The sequence below is a fragment of the Bos grunniens genome, chromosome 23 (genome assembly GCF_055505025.1).
Source record: "Bos grunniens cultivar Pamir isolate PY7600 chromosome 23, Bosgru_T2T1.0, whole genome shotgun sequence".
NCBI classification, from domain to species: Eukaryota; Metazoa; Chordata; class Mammalia; order Artiodactyla; family Bovidae; genus Bos; species Bos grunniens.
In genome coordinates this window covers 10,303,279-10,325,544 of record NC_141187.1, presented here as the reverse complement: position 1 = coordinate 10,325,544, position 22,266 = coordinate 10,303,279, and the positions used below count along the sequence as shown (strand labels likewise).

The 22,266-nt window shown below is 46.4% G+C and overlaps 1 protein-coding gene across 20 annotated transcripts in view; it reads right to left on the bottom strand.

Moving 5' to 3' along the window:
- The window catches only part of ANKS1A (ankyrin repeat and sterile alpha motif domain containing 1A), a 169,081-nt gene that overhangs the window by 52,685 nt on the left and 94,130 nt on the right, over window positions 1-22,266 (bottom strand). For all 20 annotated transcript variants that reach the window (XM_086371250.1, XM_086371256.1, XM_086371253.1 and 17 more), the window contains one exon: window positions 6,370-6,956. In XM_086371250.1, the coding sequence (XP_086227376.1) occupies window positions 6,370-6,956 (587 nt within the window). The remainder of the gene's footprint in view (window positions 1-6,369; window positions 6,957-22,266) is intronic.

Sequence of the window (22,266 nt, the reverse complement as noted above, 5' to 3'; positions counted from 1 at the left end):
GTCATTGCTGAGGGTCACAGATTTCAAAGGAGGTCCACGTGCAGTCCACACTGTTTTCCCAGCGTCTATATAAATAAAAAGCCTATACCACAAGTAGTAAGATGTTCTGTAGAATATAAAAGTATTTAACAAAAAATAGAAAACCGCTGGAGGAGAAGGCTGAGAATGAAAGGCTGTTTGCAAAGCCTCTCCTTGATTCTACCAGTAAAAATAAGAATGAAGAGGAAAAAAAAAAAAAGAGGAAGAAAGTAAAAAAGACAGGAAAGAGCATAGATGAAAATGAGAGAAAGAGCAAAGGGGTGAAAAAAAAAAAGAGAGAAAAATAAAGAAGCGGAACTTCCCTGGTGGTCCAGTGGCTAAGAATCTACCTGCCAGTGCAGGGGACACGGGTTTGATCCCTCGCTGGGAAACTAAGATCCCACGTGTTGCGGGGTAACTAAGCCCTTGAGCCACAACTCCTGAGCCCTCACACCAGAGTACGTGCTCGGCAATGAGAAAGAGGAGCCACAAGAGTAAGAAGCCCATGCACTGCAGGTAGGGAGCAGCCCCTGCTCACTGTAACTTAAGAACGCCCTCTCACAGCAACTAAGACCCAGGGAAGCCAAAGTAAGTACGTAAATAAATAAAAGAAAAGAAAGAGGCAGAATAAGTAAAAAGATAGGAAAAATAGCAATGAGGAAATCCGGAGATGCAGGCAGGGGTGGCCACACTGATCTTCTCATCCCTGGCCTACTGCAGAGCCAGGACCAGCTCTGGCTTATTTACAATGCACCAGGCCATGGAGATGCCCATATTTACATATATATTTAATCTAGACTGAGAAAATCATGTGGATTTGTCAGACAAAAAGGCCAAAACTGTTTACATAGGACTCTATACCCTGTAGCTCAGATGGTAAAGAATCTGCCTGCAATGCAGGAGACCCAGGTTCGATTCCTGGGTCGGAAAGATCCTCTGGAGAAGGGAATGGCAATCCACTCCAGTATTCTTGCCTGGAGAATTCCCATGGAAAAAGGAGCTTGGTGGGCCACAGTCCATGGGATCACAAAGAGTCAGACTGAGCGACTAACACTAATACTACTATTCAATAAATGAGCTTATTTTTAAAATAGGAAAACAAAAACACCCTCCATCCTATGAGACCACTTAAAACCAAAAGGGGATGTAGAGGTTCTAGGATAAAAGTGACTCCTGAATAAACCTAGAAGCAACGTAAATAGTCACTCCAGGCTCCAATCTGTCCCAAGAGGTAGGAGGGTCACATTCTTCTTTCGAGTGGGAGGGCTGTGCTCAGCAGAAAGGACTTGTTTACATAATAAAGAACAATACACACTGCAGAACAATGTTATGGGAAGTTCAGCCATGATCAGTGGGAACTCAAGCCCAAATCTCTGGGTTTAAGATCTAAGGTATTTTCTTGCACACCTGACCCTCAAGGGTTAAAAGCAAGCACAGCCTCTGTGGAGTTGAACCAATCAGCATTTCTCTCGATGACATCATGCCTCCAACTGGACAGCCTGCTGGAAAAGCTTCTGGGACCTGGCCTGGGAGGGTGTTTTTGTTTTCCTGGCTGCTGCCCCTTCACTCCACGTGGAGGGACTCAAGATCCCTGCAGCTACCATTTCAGTCAAAACCAGGACACTCCCCAAACCCCTGGCCAGAGATTACTCTGTTTGCACAAAATGTATGCAAAGCATGTCCCTGTTCTTCACCCATCTCTCACTAGTTTAATATTGATGAAAGCTGATTATAAAACACAGATTCATCACTTAAGCCTTTAGCTAAGTTCTAAATGACTCAAATGTTTATGCTAAGTAGCCAAGTGGCCTTCTGTGGCTTTTCCTTTCCAGAGCTTCAATCCCATTCAAAGGCAGGTGTGAGAGAGACCTATCTGATCCCTTAGGACTTTTTATACATTCAAACTACTATCTGACCAGACACCAACTGCTACTGCCGTGTATGTATGTGCGTGTGTGTGTGCGCGCGTGCCTATGGGTGCAGCGTGCAGCGCAGTGACAGAGGATTAAAATACATGTAGGGAGCTGAGATGCTGTCGACACTGCCAACCGCGTGGAAGGAGAACAGGTTTCTTCCCTAGAGTTGGAAGCGGGAAAGGCTTCCAGTTAAATGATGAATTTTTCCTGCTTCCCAGCACCCTGAATACCCAGGCCTTCTGGATCATCTGCAAATGAAGATTAATGTACAGTTTACATGCAAGAGCCGTGTTGACTGCCCCAGCACACAGCCATCTGTGGTTGTTTAGACTTGACAGAAACCGTGCTAGAAACGTCTGTATCACTGATGGTCCCTGCAGGAAAAAGAAGGCACACTCAAACTGGGGAACTGAAGGAGCTAAATAAAGGGATTACTGGCACAGGTTTGTGTTGGGGACAGAGAGAGGAACAAGGGTGGAGCCCCAGACCTAGAGGGTCTGGGGGAGGAATGTTACCAAAATGCACAGAGAACAGCTACGGAGCCAGGGTCTCTCACAGGGCTGGGGGCTTCAGTAGAGCAACCCAGCCAATCCAAGATTTCCTTGGCCGAGTGATGCAGTTCACAAGGGTGGGCCTCTGGGGGCGCACAGGCAGGTAGGGAGGGTGGGGAACACACCGAAGGGCAGATGGAAGGTGCCATGCACCGCGTCTAACAACCAGAGAACAGCTAGAAGAACAAGCTAACTAACCCGATGATATAAGCAGAGACAGGATACTGTGCTTTTCAGAATGAGGACCTGAGTCCAGATCTTACTGGCACGGCCACAGCAAGCCATCCCCGATATGCAGCAATTAGGTAAGAAAAGCAAATTATAAACTAGCAAATGTACTAAGATCTCAAATTTGGATATATATCAAACATTAACAGAGACTAACTATGTAGAGAGCTGAAGGTGATTTTCCCACTCCTTATCTATATATTTTACAGTTTTATTTATCTTCAGGCTCTCAGTTTACCTTCTATGATGCCGCAAGGGATCATTAAGACAAAGAAGGTGCTGATTTGACTGGAGAACACAGAAAGTGTCTATTGAAGCTGGGATTTAGAGCACCTCTTAGCCTGAGCACTCTTCAAAGCAAACTCTCATTAGTTCTTTGTTACCAGAAACACAACAGAAAATAGGGAGAATACAAGCATCCCTAGTGCCCACTGTCTCAGAGGTTGCCCTTAACCAGGCTAACTTCCAGAATCCTCGGTCCAGGGCAATCAGTAGGGCCCACAGTAACACTTGTGAGGAACAGGCTGCGTGTGAGAACAGGGATGGTCCACTGCGCATGTGCCCAACATGCATCACCCCACACCCGGCCCATCAGGCGGGCCTACACTGGAACAATAAAGGGGAGAGGCTGCGGACTGCTCTCTAACCTCTTCCCTCCCAGGGAATCAGGCAGAAAAGCTCATTAATTTCTCGAAGAACAATGTGCGGCACCTGCCCTCCTCTCCCAGGCGGGGCGGGCTCTTCCGTCTTGGGTAAGGCAGAGTCAGGCAGGAGGCTGAAGCACTTGAACTTCCTAGTCTCCACCAAACCTTCCCCCAGAGCTCTGCCTTTCTCAAGTTTTGAAGATGCTCCAGGGCCCAGTTCTCTCCCTCCAAAGCTGCAGACACAATAATAGTATTAATATCTACCATTCGCGCAACACTTTATGCCTACTGGAACTGTACTGAGTGCTGAAACGTATCTAATTGGTAAAAACACCTCTGAAACACAGATTTGACGCCTGTTTCACAAATGAGGGTAACCACTCCGAGGCTTCCTGGAGCCTCCCACACGGAGGTGAAGTTGATGGAGCCAGGTCTACTGACTCCGGAGCAGGGCCCCTGGGCCGCCCTGCGCTGCCTTCTAGGATCAGCCCGGCCAACCCACGGGCAACCCCGTCTGCACTGGGGTCGCAGCCGCCCTGCCCCAGAGCCTCCCTCTTCCTCCTGGACCCCTGGGGAAGAGCTGAGCTGGGCCCAAGCTCCTTTAGGGCAGCCTTACCGACCCCTTAGAGCTAATGACGACAAAGAAAATAAAACTGTCAAGCACAGGATACAGGCAAAGCAGCCTTCAGGCAGGGGTCAGGGTGGGTGGCGAGCAGCCATTACTTAATGCCCTGCTCTAGGGAAGTCTGCCAAGTCCTGCGTTTAGGGCCAAACAGGGTGGGAAACACTCCTCAAGTTTCTCTTTAGATAGAGCTATCCCCCCAAACCAAGTATAATACGGCTCAAAACAATACTGAAGGGTTAAACGTAAAGCACTCTGTTAATGTTTACTATGCAAGCACAGCTTCATCTTCTGAATGCTTTCCAACAAGACCTCAATTGCCTTTAGTTTTTTCAAACTTAAAATGTAACAGTCCTTCTGGTGGTTAGCCTCACCACAGCCTGGCCCAGGAGTCCCTGGGTTCCCTGTATCCACCAGCAATCTCTACCCACCAAGACAGTACCAGCGTATGCACCTCCTTTCATTAGGATATAAGGAGACTCAACAGGCAACTTCAATTAAGCCTGGCGTGCCTCGGTGATTTTATGTTTCTTTTCCAAGAGGAAATGGTGGAACCCATAACACTGCCTGGCAGTGCTGCAACAGGGCCTGGACAGTCTGTGAAGAATCGTCCAGCACGGCTGACCGCTTGGGGTGGAGGATGTACTCAGGGTGAGACATAAAGAAGGGGTGATTCATCAGGCTGGTCCAGCAGCCTGTGTGAAGAGCTCTGAGCCATTGCCGTGATAGCAAAGCACCCCCTCACTTCTCAGCCTCATGGCCAAGTCCTCACACTCTCTTCTCCCAGTCTCACCTTCCGCCCTTACTTCTTCCTCTCCCTGTACACTCTCTGCACATGACAGGAGCCACGTGACCAAAGCTCCCCCAGACCCTCTCGCTCGCTCACCTGCTATCTCTGCCTCGATGTCCTTTCGCCATCCCATGGCTCCAATCTGGTTCTAACCAGAACACCTGGCTCTTGAATTCCATATCCAACTCTACTTCTCTGTGATCTTTCCTGAAGCCCCCTTTCTGCCCTCTCATACGCCTCATCTCTGCCCACTCCACTCCCACTGATGTTTTTCTCTGTTGATTTCTCCTGCCACTTCAGAGAATATTGCCTCTTACTCTTAAACTGCCTTATCCTATACTGGACTGTAAGTTAGAAAAACTCTGTTTTGAAAACAAAGGTAGAGCACACGTCCCTACAGACCCCTGCTCTCCCGTGTGCCATTTCTCAGGCACAGACGCTCTCGAACACTAGCTACATTTCCTTAAGTGGCCTGGCATCAGCCACAGGCTCACCACCAAATCCTGGTTTGCCAAACAGCGAAGATTTCCTCTGGCACAGGATCTTCCTGTCCCTGACTAAACAGAGTCCTAAACCTCATCTTATCTGGAGATGAGTGCTGGAGGAATTGGCCCCGCCCTGTTCCCATACTGGGAATGGGATTAGCTTTGGTTTACATAACTTTTACAGCTGCAACCCGGATGGGCTGGGTAGGGCATTTAGTCTACAGAATGTTCAAATGGACGTGCCAGCTGCAGTGGTCCCCTCCTCTTTGAGAGCTAAATTCATCTTGTGAAAATGTTCCGGGGAGACAGATCCAGTCCGCTTCAAAGTCAGCTTCCTTTCAGCTAGAAGCCTGCGAGGGTAGTACTTGAACATTCCCTGCATGTTTACCAAGCTTTGAGAAACACATTCTTCTGCCCAGGAAGACATGTCACAGGTCACTGCAAAATACTTGGGCACATATTTCTATTCTTTAACAATGGCTCTGAAAGGAACCTGGGCCTCAGATTCCAAATGTGTTCTCCTCACTAATCACTCTGTTTCCTGAACCACCTAGCCCTCTGCCCCACCAACCCAGGAATGTGGGATGGGCAGAAGCTTCTGCCGGGAGAGCATGTGGTCTTCCTGGGAAAAACAGGAGAATCACACGCAGCGGGAAACAGAAAATCCCCCTCTGGTTCCCTTTCAGCAGCTTCTCCCAAAGCCCCATCCCCCAGCCCTGCATCTCCCCTCTTCCTCCTGAAGGCTCACAGGAAGTCCTCTACTTCTTCCGCAGCATCTTCAGGGCGAGTCTGGCTCCCTCAGTTAGGCCGATGGGATCCAAATATTTCCAAACAGCATGTCACTTCTAGGAACTGCTTCTTCCTCAGTCCTGCTCTGCTGGGCCTCCGCCCTGCAGATGAACCGTAAGTGGACCTGTCCTCTGCCACGCAGGCACGAAGACCCCTGTCCTGGCTCCAGGGCACCTGCCCCCTCCCAGCTGTCGGAAACACTCTGGTGGAAGTGTGAAGGAAGCCGGCAGCCGCGGCCCCTGTGCTGGTCCTGGGCATCGGCACCCGGGTGAGCGCAGGGGCTCGGCCAGCCTGGCTCTCCTCCCTGAGACAACACGCAGCCTTACCTCATCCCACTCAGAGGCGAAGGAGGGCGACTTCTCCAGCCTCTTCTTCCCAATGCTGCAGTTGGAGAGGGACTCACTCCGGCTCCCCATCGTGGCGTCCTCCGTTGGGGAGCAGGTCAGGAGATCAGAGTCAGACTTGGACAAGCTGCGGCTGAGTTTGAGCTCAGCCTTGGGTCTGCTGGTGGGAGGGGCTCGGCTCCTGGCCCCGCTCAGGTCACCTTCCTCCTCGGTGCCCCCAGGGCGTGGAAAGGCTGTGCGCATTGAAGTTTTGGGGTGCGTCTGGCTGTGGGCGGGGGGCAGGCTTGCCGGGTGGCCCACTCTCCTACTCTGGTCCAGCACACGGGGCGGGGAGGCTCCGGACGCACGCCTGCCTGTCTGCTCCAGCTGCATCTCCTCGGGGCAGGCGCCCTGCGCGGGGGACCCTTCTCGATGGTTCTGGCCAGGGGCAGGGAGCAGCTGGAGAGGGTCCTGCCCCGCCTCACACACCGGGGAGGAGCCGTGGAGGAGACCTGAGAACTGCTCCGGGACCTGCCCGTCCTGCCCCTCCGCAGAGTCCTGGCTCCGGCCACCGCTGCTCTGCCTGTGGTCTTGGAGTGGACGGAGAGACAGAGAAATAACAAAATTAAACACGGCAAAAACCAACAAAGTTCCAATGCAGCGAGCGCACGGCCGAGCAGAGGAATTCAGAAGCAGGGGAAAAGGAAGAGAAGCTGGATGGCTGGGGAGCAGGCAGAGGGAGAGAAGAGGAGAGAGGAAGTCAGCAAACAGTTTCGTATTGTTCTTAATGTCCAATTTGTACCCAAAGTCAGAGCATTTATGAAATTCCAAACACTGGCCTGATTAATGCTATCTGGCAGCCTTCCTTGTTGTTAGATTTCTGTTAACATTAACGACCAGACCTGGCTATATAAGGCGACAGGAGGTGCTAACTATATCCCACAGAAAGGACACAAGTGAGGAGAGTGAATGCGGAGTAAAAGTGAGAGGGAGGGAGAGAGCGAGCCGCCAACAAGCAAGCACGAGCAAGCGAGACTCACTCCTGGAACATCTGATACATTTCCATAAAGGCCAAAGTGTTATTTAGAGCCACCCGCCCTCCCTTCCTCTGGCAAGCAGCAACAGTGGGGGGGTGGGGGGGTGATGGAAGTCATGATCCACAACCTGCGACTTCTGGAATTCCTTAACTGAAAGTGCAAAACAAACCAGGAGAGAAATAACCGCTTCCTTCCTCAGGTTTGGAGGGGGGGCGGGTGGCGATTCAGAGTTCCACCCCTCTTCCTTCCTTCCTTCCTCAGGGAACACAGGTTTTTTTTTTTGAGAATGTGCACATCTCACTCTTTGCAAAGCCTCCCAGCTGCTCCTATTTGTTTAAGTTTAACCTTAGCTGGTCCACTGAAATTAAAAGGGTCTGATTTGTCAGTGCCGAGACGTGTGCCGTGCTCCTGAGACGGCCCCAACATCCCGGAAACCCGACACTGCCAGCTCGTGAGGCCAGCCACTACTGTATGCTTCCCCGAGGGACCAAATACCTCTGCCCTGAGGTAGCATAAATAATCGACCAAATCAGAGTCCAACATCAGTATCATGCCAGGACACCGAACAGGCTCTCCCTGCACGAACTCAGACCTATTAGCGATTTTAACCCACATCAGCAGGGCAGATGACAACCCTGTGCTGAGCACTAGTTCACACTCCATGGCTAATGTCCAACCTGACTTTCTCTGTAAGTGGAAATGTACGGTACCGGCACCAAACGATTCTCTAGTCTGCACAAAGCTCTCCAAACTGTTCATGAGATCAGAGGATCTTGGAACCCAAAGGGTCAAGCTCAACTATTTTTACAGATGAGAAATCTAAGGCCCTCAGGCCTCCAGTGGTTGGTCTGGAGAGGTGGGGGAGACCCAGGCGTCGGCACACCTGGCTCTGGTCCTGCTATCTGCTCTCTCGCTGGGTGGCCTTGGCAGTGATCTCATCTTGCTGGGCTTCAAGATCTAAAATAAGCAGGTTGCCTGCGTGGTCCTTAAAAATCCCTTTTATGTTCTGATAGTGATGAGAAGGCACGTCTTCACCACACTGCGACAGCACACTTCCCCTCGAGGTTGGCAGAGCCCCATGAGGAGGCCTCTCCTGGGCCTGCCTGCACAGCACGCCACCCCCATCAGCAGGCCCGCAGTCCCAAGGCTGTCAGGTGAGGAGGGCCACACTTCACACACACAACCCTGCACCACCCAAGCCCGACGCCAGGGTCCCACAGTGCTAGGTCCGCATTTCAGGAAGGACCCCGGTAACCAGCTCTCCAAACGTTGAGCCTGTCACCCTGAGGTCTGAGCAGGGATATGGCTCCATGCACCCCACCCCACCCAAAGGACAGTTTGGTCTCTACAGCTGGCTTGGCTTTTGGCAGGTCTGCAGAGGCCGTGGAGGGGTGGCCAAGGAGCTCCACCTCGTGGATCTGATGACTCACCCACAGGAGCCCAGAAGCATGAACTCTGGCCTCTCCTTCCTCTATTCTTGACTGCTTTGGGACTTTCACACCCCAAACCCCAAAGGTCAAGTCCAGAGCACTGAATAAGCCCTGACAGCCTGGATCGTATCTCCAGGGAAAAAGTGCTGCGTACATGGAGTTCTGCATGGCTTCACTCAGGCCTCAGGAAGCCCTGACTTTTGGGGTATGAACACCACGTAAGTCAGCTGCCAGTGTGCCTGAAGCTGCCCATGAGGCTGACGGTGGGGCCGCATAAGCATCTAATGGTGACTCGGGCCAATGGGACTTCCTAGGGAAGTGGGAGTCAACCGGAGTGGAAAACCGGCCATCTCCAGGACCATACCCTAATGGCCAGCTTCCTCTAGGTTCTGACCCAGGGGGCAGTATCTCTCTGACCACATCTGAATGTGAAAGAGGGTGCTGGTAACAGGCTTCTCTTCCTTGGCACCAGCTTCTACCTCCTTACTTAACAACTTTTTTGAGGAGATGGGAGTCCAACAACAAAAGAAAAACACCAGTCCAGAACTGGGAGCCAGCCAGGCTCACACTGCCTGGGTGGACCTTGGAACCCAGGCCACAGAGCATGTTCTGACTGCTGCTGGCATCGCCAACAATGAAGGCCCTGTCCAACAGCCATGCACTCATGTCGGCTATCAATGCAGAAAGAGAGACAGATGCCAAGAGCTCCCTAACAGACAGATGCTGGAGGAAGGAAGTGGGTGGAAAAAGGAATGGAACCTTATGGCAGGAGGAAATATGCGAAGAGTAAGAATTTCTGAGGGTCATAATCCCAGTAGAGAAACCACAGTCCACCAGAGTAGAGGAAATCATGGGAAGGGATTCTTATTTGACATGGCTCACCCAGCAATTTCCAAGAAAAGACACCTTGGCATTTGAAAAGCTGGTCAAGATCTAAGAACCTGAGGATCTCAACAAGCTGGCACTCCTTCCCATAAAATACTATATCCAAGACTAAGCTAGATTTCCTGGCAAATCAATGAGTGGGAAAAGACCTACTCAACGGTCCTTTCCTTCAGTAAAGTCAGGATAATATTAGGTCTCTTAGGGACAAGGTGTTAACAATATAATACACCGATCAAAAGCCAGATCTCCCCCAAGCCCCAACACCAAAGCCAGCTCTTAAGCAAATTACTGAACTTCTTTGTGCCTGGCAATCTCATCTATAATTCTGGGATCTTAACAGTACTTATTTCATAGGATTGTTATGGGAATTTTATGTGCGAAGCATTTAGACCATGCCTGGCACATGCCAGCTCCGAACAGATGTTAACACCTGCTCTTATTCATATTTTGTTCACAGATGAGACCTACTACTTCTCTGTTCCTCACAGGTTGTCACAAGGATTGTCAACAACACTGCACATGCCAAGTACTAACATCGTCCTTATAAGTCTCGACACAGGAGGAGGTGACCAAAGGTAAGACAGTGAGAAGGCTGAAGTGAGAAGCAGGGCCCAGCACCATCACTGTGAGCCCTCCTTCCATCAATACACGTGTGCGAAATATCCATCTTCAGGGAGCACCCGAAGATACAAAGACGGAGACACGACCTCTGCTCCAGCAGCCTACCAGCTATTGGAAGAGACCAGCATATAAAGAAATAACTAGAATTCAAAGCAAAGATTAAAGAAAAGTATAAACCAAATGCACAGTACAGTGAGTAGCAATGAGCGTGTGATAACTTTGAAACAAGAGGCTTCTCAGAGGAGGTAGATTTTGAGTTGGACACTGAAGGAGAAGAAAGGCCTTGACAGGCCTCAGAAAAAGTGGAAATACATTAGAAAAAGCAGAGACAGGACCCTTGTGCCCAGGGCTCATGGACTCCATAAGAGGACCCTCGGTCCAAGGCCTTCCTTCGACTGAGAATCACTGTGCTCCCGCCCTGGGAGCTCCATAGCTCCTCAAACGCTCGTCCTCCACTGCCCACGGCACTCCTCCCACCTGCCCTTCCAGGAGAGGAACAGGGGGACACGACACGGGGAGGGCTGTGTCCTCACTTTCCCCATACACCGAGGCCCGCTGCTCCACTGAACAGCAGGGCACACCAGCATGCTAATTCCCAGTCCCTTCAACTTTCCATTTTTATTCATTCTGGGTGTGCACTTTCCTTTTGCCCTGTGAGCTGCTGAAGCAAGGGGTCTTCTCTGCTGCATTTTAATTACTATGATGATCCATGGGGATTCTCAAGGGTTTTTGAATAATAACATTTTAACATTTACACATTTCCTGCCAGTTTAAATGAGGGCTGAAAAACGCAGCGTGTGAGAGGACTTGCTACGTTAAAACAATCCTCAGGCTCAGAGGAGACGGCTGGGGTACTCCGGTTTCCTGGGCTGTTCTACTTTCTTTGTGCCCTTAGGATTAGAACCTTCCAAACACTTAGTCACAGTGGTGAGCGCCAGAAACTGTGTGTGTCCAGGGAACTCCCAAGTACGGCGATGCTATTGGAGGGTCACTGTGCTTCCCTCAGAAAGAAGGTACTGAGTAGGTTATCCAGACACTTGCTGGAGACCATGATCTGACAAGACAAATAGACAGAGTCCACACTGTTCCATGACAACCCGAGAAACAGAACAAGAGCTGGACTGGGATTCAGGAGGCCCAAGCTGGAGCTGCAGCCCCGTGACTTTCCCTCTCTGGGTCTCTCTCAAAAATTAATGGCTGGGATGCATTCTCCAAGGCTTTGAGATTTAGTATGGTTTGAATCTGTGATTAGATGACCTAAGTTCCCTTCCAGCTCTATGACATTAAAACATGAATAGTAGCAGGGCTTCAGGGGAAATGATTTAACCTCATAGTTAAACAGGCTTTGGATATGGCCACGTTAGGGCTTAAGGGCCAGCTCTAACACCTAACTTTTTCTTCCTCATCTATTAAACAGGGATAAAAATAGCCTCTACTCGGAAGATTTGTCTGGAGATATGCAATGACCTAATCAGTGTAAATGAACCCAGCGCACGGCTGGCCCGTTAGAGGCCTTCAGTTAATGGAAGCTGCCATCATTAGCATTTTTCATTTATAACAGTTTCCAAACTGTTCTTCATGCTAACACGGCGCCGAGTCTGGTTTCCTTTACCCCAGCTCAACAGAGAAGACTGGTTTCTTCTAAGTGGCCCTGTGAACCAGGCAGAATAAAATTCAAATGCCAGGGCAGGTCTAGCTGTCTTGCAAGTTTAGTGCAGAGCTGTGTGTGACAGCACAGTGGAGAACACTCAGGTCAGGAACCACGTCCTCCCAAGACAGCGCCCACGGGCACAGCGCGGCTATGAGACTCAGGACCGTTCTACCAGGCTTGGTCCTGATTACCGACACCTCCCCGTTTCCCTAAGCTCTTCCCTAAGTGTTCACGGGCTGTTGTTGGACCTCTGGCCCCTCACACTTCCCTGTTCAGCATCACCAGCTCTGCCTGGATCAGCTTCCACTCGGCCATGATATTTAACCAGGCCTGATTTAATAGAACACTTGCCATCTCTGTTTCCCTTGATCTTCTGCCAGTTCCAGTACTGGTTATTCACAACCATTTGCTTTCTCTTCTCCAGTTGCTGGAATGTTGAGCCCTGATGAATACTCAAGAAACAACTGACTGAGTCCTCTACCAATTTAACTCAGCTGTCTTCCAACAGCTACCAAGCGTTAGGTACTGGCTCCTCTGTGCCAGACATTGTGCTAAGCATGTTCTCTTTTAATATTCACAACAACCATGAGGGAAGAATCTGTATCCCTACTTTACCCGTAGAAACTGAGGCTTAAAGAGGTTACACGGCTTTCTCAAAGCTGCCAACCAAGAAGTGGGAGAGAAGGAATCCAAATGCAAGCCTCACTACCAGGCTCAGTCACGCTTTTATTCACCTCGTGAAAACTATGATTTCGCCGTAAGATCAATTCCTTACCTCTTCCCTTGGTGTACTCTTGGGAAGATAATTGCACCAATTTACTTAGATGATTTAGACCAAACCTCCTTAACTATCTTCAACATCATGTCAAAATCTGGGGATAATTTCATCTCTTCCCACTTGAGAAGTATTTCTCATCCAGGATTTACCAAAGGCCGTCTCATTGCCCAGTGCTTTTTCTAGTCTTTATCCTTCTAGCTCTTACTGTATTGACACTGTTTACTAGTTGTCCCCATTCTCTCCTCCTCCCTTGGTCATGGAGCTTTGTTAGACTGGCTCACAGCCACCTAGAATAAAGCCTACATGTCTTGGTGGCTAGGTGTAGCCACATGGCCAAGCTCTGGCCCATGGGCTATTAGTGAGAGTGGTTTGTGCAACTTCTGAGAACTGTCTTCAAAGTGCTCTTCTTCTCTTCCTTCTGGCCTGTGCTGATAGCTTAAACTTCAACAGTTGTCTTGAACTGTAAGATGGCAGAAGGAAACCGGGTCCTTGGCCACCGTGAACTGCCATCCTCACTCTAGACTTCTTACTTCTGGACTATCTGATTTAAGACAGACAGTTATTTGGGGGGTTTTGGAAGTTCAGCCTGGCTTCTAAGACACTGCATGATCCTGGCTATCTTCCCATGTTTTTCCTCTCTGCCACTAAATTTAAGTTCTATTCTTGACATCTTCAATCTCTCTAATCTTTCCCTCAGCAACTGATTTTCTCATCCACGTTATCCATCACTTCAACGTGGATGATTCATGAATCTGTATTTTAATCATTACATCTTTCTTGAACATCAGACCCACATTTCTAAGAGTCTATGGAATACTTCTAGCTGGATATTTTGGTAACTGAAACACCTCAAACTTAACATAATCCAGAATTGGACTTATTTCCTCAAATGTGCCCCTCCTTCAATCCCCTGTTTCTATTAGTTGCACAATACTTCCCCAATTAACCAGGATCAAAACCTCAGACTCATCCTTAATGCCTTCTCCTCCTCATTCACCCATATTTGGATGAATGTAAGATCCTGTTAATGCTACCTATTTAAAACCTCTGCTATCCATGTTCTCCTTCCAGTCACTTCCTATCATCCCTCTAGTCTGAGCTCTAATTTCCTTTAAGAGATTCCTTGAGATCTCTCAACTTCAAGGTATTCCTAACTCCAGTCTCTCCCAACCGCAATCTAAGATTCTACAATTACACATACACTCAGCCCTCCATATCCATGGGTTCTGCATTGGTGGATTCAACCAGTCACAGATCTAAAATACTCAGAAAGAAAAAAAAAAAAAAAATCCCAGAAAGTTCCAACAAGCAAAATTTCAATTTACTATGGGCCAGCAACTACTTGTCAGTATTTACATTGTATCAGGAATCAGAAGTAATTCAGATGATTTAAAGTATCTGGGAAGCTACATGGAGCTTATATACAAAAAACTATGCCATTTTATATAAGGGACTTGAGCGTCCAGGGATTTTGCTATGAGTGGGGGAGGAGGGGGAGGGTGTCCAGGAACAAATCCTCTGAGGACACCGAGTGATGACTGTTCTTGAAGTGTGGCTTCTATCCTGTTACCTCATTCAAAAAGCTTCAACAACACTCCACTGTCTGAGGAATACAGACCGCCATCTGAGATCCAATATTCTACGACCAGTCCTTTGATCCAACCACACTGGATTATTTACCGGTCTCCAAATATGCTATCGTCTCCCACCATCTTACTGTTGCTGATGCCACATCCTCTGCTTGGAAAGGCCCTCTTCTTCCTCACTTCTGCTCATCAAGTAGAATTCTCTATTTTGGGTTTCAGCTCAAACGCACTTCCTTCATAAAGCCATCTCTGATCTCTTACACTGACATAATTTATCCCTTTTTGAACTCTAAAACTACTTTTATACCACTTTAACATATTTTGACCTTTTATGATTATTTTACATATGTCTCATGTATACACATGTATATAAATGGCTGTCGATACATTCGGTGGAAGAAAATAGCTTAGCTCCTGGATGCATAGCTTACAAAGCTCGAACTTATTCCATAATGGAAAGAAAAGTAAACTGCTCCAACTCAGAAATACAAATTGAAAAGATACAATAGGGCTCCTCTGATATAAGGGGTGAGAGAAGAGGAAGCTTCTGAAGGTGAGGCTGAACTATTACATTCTCTCATTTACAGTTTTTGCCTTTGGGAAAAGCACCCAAATTTACTCCTTGTAATCTACCAAGAAAAGCTGGCCTGGACTTCCATGTTAAGACGGCTGACTGAATACAGGTGCTTACTTAAATCTTCTCCCCACAGTCTCACTAAACTACAAGTGGGCCTTCTGCTAAAAGGTGTGCAATGAAAGCAGACCTGACAAAACTCGATCCCAAGCTGCCGAAAGGAAAAGCCAGACTTCACACTATGGAATTCCCCAAAGGCTCGGAAACTGGCAGCACTTTGGATGTGGGAGTAGAGAGAGAAGCTAAAATAACATTTTTCCTCCCCTTCAAAAAGATTAAGGTCTTCACGAACTTCACACAGACCAAAATGCACAGCTCTCAGGAGTGACGACTTAATTGCTTCTTAAGACCTCAGAGGTGTAGCATGTGCCAAAGACTCCCCACGTAGCGCTGTCTTCCGATAATCGTGCATCACTGTCCTAAGCTAAGCAACCCCTCCACCTGGCCCGAAACACTATTAGTGGATGCTGCAGAAAAGCGCCACAGAGAACAGTGACTTTCAGAGGTCCTGGCTACCTTCCCATTTGCTAACAAACTTGTCCACCGTTTCTCTGAGCAGGAGCATGCCCCCAGTGTTCAGGGGGCAAAGAGCTAAACACTTGAGAGAAGTAAGTGACTGTGCTACACGAAACAGGAAGCATTGTTCTGCTATGCCAGTCCAGATAAAGATTTCAGAAGACTTTTTCTATATTTGAAACAACTGAAATAATAGAGGAATATCTAGTTGGATAACACTGTTCATAAAACCATCTGAGTCTAGTGCCTTTACTGGGGAGGGAGGGCGGGCTTTCCACTTCATGGATCTATTAAAGTTTTCTCCGGTCGGTTTTTGTCTTTTCCACAGACACTACCGGCATTTCTGGATGTCTTCACTGTGAAGGTCTGTCCTGCATGCTTAGCATTCCTGGTCACTGGGCACCAAATGCCAGTATGATCCCCTCCTCAACTAGTCATCGTGATTAATTCAGTAACTCACCCAGACAACTCCTTCCAAGAGGACGGGAGCAACTCTAGCCAAATAAAATTTATTCTTATTAATTCTCTATTAATTTTTAAAATCTCTGAATTTGTGGTTACATATATTTCTTATATTATTCCTAAATGCTGTGCTCCCCTTTTCTTGATCAGAAATGTTGAGATATTTTAAAAAACAGACAAGTTTTCATTCTAGTTATCAAACCTATTGCTTTTTGCTTTGTTTTTAAATTTTCATTTCTGCTTTCTTTTTTTCTTTCTGTGTTTAACTGAAGTGTAAATGCATACCATAAAGTAGGTGACCTGTTGTATCTGCCTTTATCTTTATTAATTGCTCTCTGAAACTTTCTCCTGCTTAAGTTTTAGTCTTTCTTGTTTTTAAAAAATGAATTTAAGAAGAAAAACTTTATGCTGAGCACCACTTTGGCCAAATATTATCAGTGCTTAAACAAAATATTTCTACTACCATTAATTTCTAAGTTGGAAAATGATAGAAAAGAAAAAAGATAGGCAACTCATAGACTAAATATATAATACTAATCAATAAGATAAGATGCTCAGTTTCACTGGATCAGGGAAATGCCAAATTCAAAAGTCACTTTCTTTGCTTACTACGGGGAAAAACATTAAAAAGTGATAATATTCTGTGTTAGTAAAGGTATAGGGCAAAGAACACACTCATTCCCCGTCAAGTGGGGCCCAGTGGCTCCACCAACAGATCTAGACATGCATCTACATTCTGACCTGATAATTCTACCTTCTGTCAATGTCTTTTAGAGAAACACTCTTAAGCATGTAAGAATGTCTGCATGGAATGTTCACAGCAGCATAATTTATAACAGAGAAGTCATACTGAAGAGAACTTAAACATCCATCAGTTAGTGAATAGAAAAATGAGTTATGGAAGGACTTCTCCGGTGGTCCAGTGTCTGGGACTCTGTGCTCCTAACGTGGGGGGCCCAGGCTGAGTCCCTGGTTGGCGAACTGGATCCCACACACTGCAATTAGTCCCATGTTGCAACTAAGACTCGGTACAGCCAAATATATACATATGATGAACTTCTAAATAAAACAAAACATTTTTTAAAATGAGTTATGGGCTGTTTAACAACAATTTTAAAATAATAAGGTAGACTTTTAGAACTGTGACAAAATTTATTTATGATCTATGAACAACTTAAAAAAAAGTTTACAAAATAGTTTGTAAAATATGATCCTATTTTAAGTTAAAAACAAACAAAACAATTTCATATGATCACTTTTATATAAAGATAGCACATGGCCCGAAGTAAAACATAACATACTTTCAAACTACCGTCATCTCTGGTAACTGAGTAGCAGAGAGGTGAGAAAAATCTGAGCATTTTATTTGTATTCACTTTTGTATTGTTTGAAATTTTTCCTTCCAGTGAGCTAAAATGAATGTAATTTTAAAATGTAATTAAAAATAACTCCTACCCCACCCCTCACATTGTAGTTTCTAGTATTATAAAGGAGGAGCTGAAAGCTCTGGTAGTCTCATTAACACGGCCTTTTTGAAAACTGATGAATTAATTCATAAAAGCTGCCTAAGATGATGACACAAATGGAAAAGCAGGCAAAATTTAATATGTACCAACGCACGACATCATCTGCTGACTTGCCTCACTCTGACCAATCCTAGCAGGCGTTTCTTCCAGGTTACTAAGAAATTGGCAGAGCCTATTTTCTTACTTAATGTCGCCACTCCTTTGTTTGAAAGCCCTTTGAGTGATCTAAGCAGCTTGCCTGGAGGCAGGCACACTTCTCATGCTGTGGTTCAATTAAATCTGCGTCCAGCACCACCCACTCTCAACAGTTAGCCCAATACTGCAGAGCTGGAAGAAACCAAAGCAAAGGATCATGAGACGTGAGGTCAGAAGTCCTCCTGGGCAGCTCTCCCCTAGACCTAGAGATTTCTTAACCCGAGGGCAGAAATTTCCTACCAAGGTCACTTGGCCCCATTTACGAAGTTCATCTGACTTTCCCCTTTCCTTCCTTTCAAAGGCTGAGTCAGCTGACCTTATAGTGGTTCCAGAGCAGATCTTTGAAAGAAAGAATTAGAATCTCATTCCTCCATGATGCTAAAGATTCTTTCCTCACTAAGAACTCCTTTCAAGGGAATTTTCTGGTGGTCCCCAGTGGTTAAGATTTTCTGTTTCCAATGCAGAGGGTTCCAGTTTAATCCCTGATCAGGGAACTAAGATTCTACATGCCTTGCAGCCAAAAACTTAAAAAATAAATTTGAAAAATTAAAAAAAAAAACACCCTTTTCAAACAGAACATTAAACTCTTTAAGGGTTAAATTTCAGTATGATTTATTACTAAACACCTGGAGCAGGTATCAGAGCTCCACCCACTCTGCAGCACTATTCACAAGAGCCAAGACATGGAAATAACCTAAATGTCTATTGCCAGATGAATGGATAAAGAAGATGTGGTACGTATATACAATGGAATACTAATCAGCCATGAAAAAGAAGAAAATAATATCATCTGCAGCAACATGGGTACAACTAAAGATGCTCATACTAAGTGAAATAAGTCAGAAAGAGAAAGACAAATACCATACATCACTTAGGTGGTTGTTGTTTAGTCACTAAGTCGTGTCCAACTCTTTTGTGACCCCACGGGCTATAGCCTGCCAGTCTCCCCTGTCCATGGGACTTTCTAGGCAAGAATCCTGGAGCGGGTTGCCATTTCCTTCTCTAGGGAATCTTCCCGACCCTGGATTGAACCTTAGTCTCTGCACTGGCAGGAGGATTCAATCACTGAGCCATCAAGAGAAGCCCACATTACTTACACATGGAATCTAAAATATGGCACAAACAAACCTATGAAACAGAAAGAGACTCATGGACATACAGAACAGACTTGTAGTTGCCAAGAGGGAGCAGGGGAGGCAAGGGATCAACTGGGAGTTTGGGGTTCAGTTCGGTTCAGTCACTCAGTCGTGTCTGACTCTTTTCGACCCCATGAATCGCAGCACGCCAGGCCTCCCTGTCCATCACCAACTCCCGGAGTTCACTCAGACTCACGTCCATCGAGTCAGTGATGCCATCCAGCCATCTCATCCTCTGTCGTCCCCTTCTCCTCCTGCCCCCAATCCCTCCCAGCATCAGAGTTTTTTCCAATGTGTCAACTCTTCGCATGAGGTGGCCAAAGTATTGGAGTTTCAGCTTTAGCATCAGTCCTTCCAATGAACACCCAGGACTGATCTCCTTTAGAATGGACTGGTTGGATCTCCTTGCAGTCCAAGGGACTCTCAAGAGTCTTCTCCAACACCACAGTTCAAAAGCATCAATTCTTCAGCACTCAGCTTTCTTCACAGTCCAACTCTCACATCCATACATGACCACTGGAAAAACCATAGCCTTGACTAGTTGGACCTTTGTTGGCAAAGTAATGTCTCTGCTTAGATAGATGCAAACTATTACTATTAGAATGGATAAACAACAAGGTCCTAATGCACACCTCAGGGAACTATACTCAACATCCTGTGATAAATTATAATAGTCTTACATTAAAAAAGAATGCATATATATGTATAACTGAGTCACTTTGCTTACAGCAAAGATTGACACAACATTGTAAATCAACTATACTTCAATCAAAAAATGTGAAGAAAAAATATAAATCCTAGGTCTAAATATATACAAAAGCTGTAACATTTCTAGAAGAAAATACAGGGAAAAAAACATTAGTGACCTTATCCATTAAAAAAAAAAGGGTACACTGAATTTTATCAAAATCAAGAAACTTTTGTTCTTCAAAAGACACTGTTAAGGGGATAAAAAGACAAATTACAGACTGGGAGAAAATAAGATATCTGATAAAGAACTTAAATCCAAAATATATAAAAAAATCCTTACAACTCAATAAGAAGAAACAATCTAACTTTTTTTAATGAGCAGAAGATCCAAACAGACCATTCATTAGACACAAGGATGCCAAATAATCTCATTAATAGATGTTCAATACCATTAGTCATTAGGGAAATGTAAATAAAAACCAGAGTGACATATCACTACATACCTATTTGAATGGCTAAAATTAAAAAAAAACTGACAATATTAAATGCCAGGGAACATACATAGCAATTGTAACTCTGATGGGATGTAAAATGATAGAACCATTCTGGAAAATGGTTTGGCATTTCCTTATAAACCTAAGCATATATTTATGAAGCACCCAGCAGTTTCATTTCTAGTCTTTACCTCAGAGAAATGAAAAGTATGTTCACAGAAGTGCCTGTATGCAAATGTTTACAGTAACTTTATTTGCAACTGCCAAAAACTGAAAATGGCCCAAATGGCCCGCAACTAGAGAATGGATAAACTGTGGTACATCCATTCAATGGAATACTATTCAAAAATGAAAAGGAACAGATTACTAATACATGCAACAAGGTTGAGTCCCAGTGAATTATGGTAAGTGAAAGGGCCAGACTCAAAAGGGTACTGGAATATTGTGATTTATAGGAAATATATACTTGGTCCTTCAGATGACCAAAATATATTTCTCAGCTATATTGGGCCTTTATTCACAGTTCCTGGCTCATAACTCCCAAAACAAAAGAAATTTTCTGATTAAGATATTAATGAAGGTGACTTCTGGATCCTACCCCAGGGTGGGGGATGGTTGCCAGGGGAACCAGTCATGTGATTAGAGGGCTGAATGTTTGGTCCCATCCCCTGATTTCCTGAGGAAGGGAGAAGGAGTCTGAGGTTCAATCAATGCCATTGGAGGATGATTCAGTTAATCATGACTGGGCAATGAAGCCTCCATTAAAACCAAAAAAGACAGCTTTTCTGTCGTTTCCACTTTTTCCAACAGCTTCCATGCTAGGGAAACCAGAACTCTTCTGCATGCCAGGAGGCCAGGCCCCAAGCTCGAGGAGGACAGAAGCTCTGTTCACCGGGACCTTGCCCTATGTATCCCTTCATGTGGCTGTTGCTTTGTATCCTTTAATATCCTTTTATGATAAATTGGTAATCTGGTGAGTATATGGGTTTCCCTCAGTTCTATGAGGCATGCGGCATTTAATCTTTGATTTATAGCCAGTCAGTCAGAAGTCCAGGTAACAACCTGGACTTGAACTGGCATCCTGAGCTGGAGGGGGTCACTGGAGCCTCCAGTGTGTAGCCGGTTGGTCAGATGCACAGACCTGGGCTTATGAGTGGCATCTGAAGTGGAGGGCGGTCTCATGGGACTGAGCCTCTGAGGTTATAGTCTCAGAGACCCCAATGACATCAGAGAATTGCTTCTTGGTGTGGGGAAGCCTACACACCTACACACACACACCTACACACACACACACACACACACACACACACATACACACACACAGGAACTGGGTCTGGGAACCTTTTGTAGGTATGTACTACAAGACTCCATTTATACAATGTTCTGGAAAAGGCAAAAATCATAGGAATAGACATTGGAGCCGAGACTGTAAGGGAGGGGCAGGACTGACAACAAAGGGACGCAGAAGAACCTTCTGGTGAGGAAACCATGCTTTATCTTAATTGTGGTGGCAGCAGGCAAACAACTGTATTTGCCAAAACTCACAAAACTGTCTACAAAAAGGCTGAATTTTACTGTTTCTGAATAACTTTTTTTAAAAAAAAAAGCTCCAAATGGAAACCATAAAAACAAATCAAAACTACTATGAAAATAACTACAAACTTTATGCACTTAAGGAGAAACCTTTTACACAGGACTGTTAAAAATAAGGTCTGCAGTATCAGACACATCCACACACGTTCTCTTAGCCACCGCTACCCTGACAACCCTCGTAGAGGGTACCGTCAAAGACGCACTGCATCCCCCGCTCTTACCTGCGCCCCAGGCTGTCAGAGGGTGGAAGGAGGCGCTAACAGCGCCTGCGAAGGGCCCCAGGCCGGCAGGCTACAGGGAGCTGCGAGAGGCCGTGGGGGCTCCTTCACAGCAGTGGGAATCGCACCACCCTTCTTGTCCTTCCTTAGGAGACAGAGGTCGTCACAAACGCTCCAGTGGGGCCCACTCACTCTGGTGGGGACCACAAGCGCACCGCCTGGCTGCTTCTCAGTCCTGCAGCCCTCACCCCTCACAGAGGAAGCTGGATTTCGCAGAGGCGATGAAAGTAGGCCAAGGCAACTGAGCACTCCAGTTACCGGGTGGCAGCCAATCAGGGGCCCCTCCCCAGGAGTGGCTCGCTCTGAGGTCAGGCCTCAAAGCGGAGTCTGTGCCGGCAGCCTGAACCCAAGGGGAATGACTTGTTGGGCTTGTTTTTCCACCTCAGGA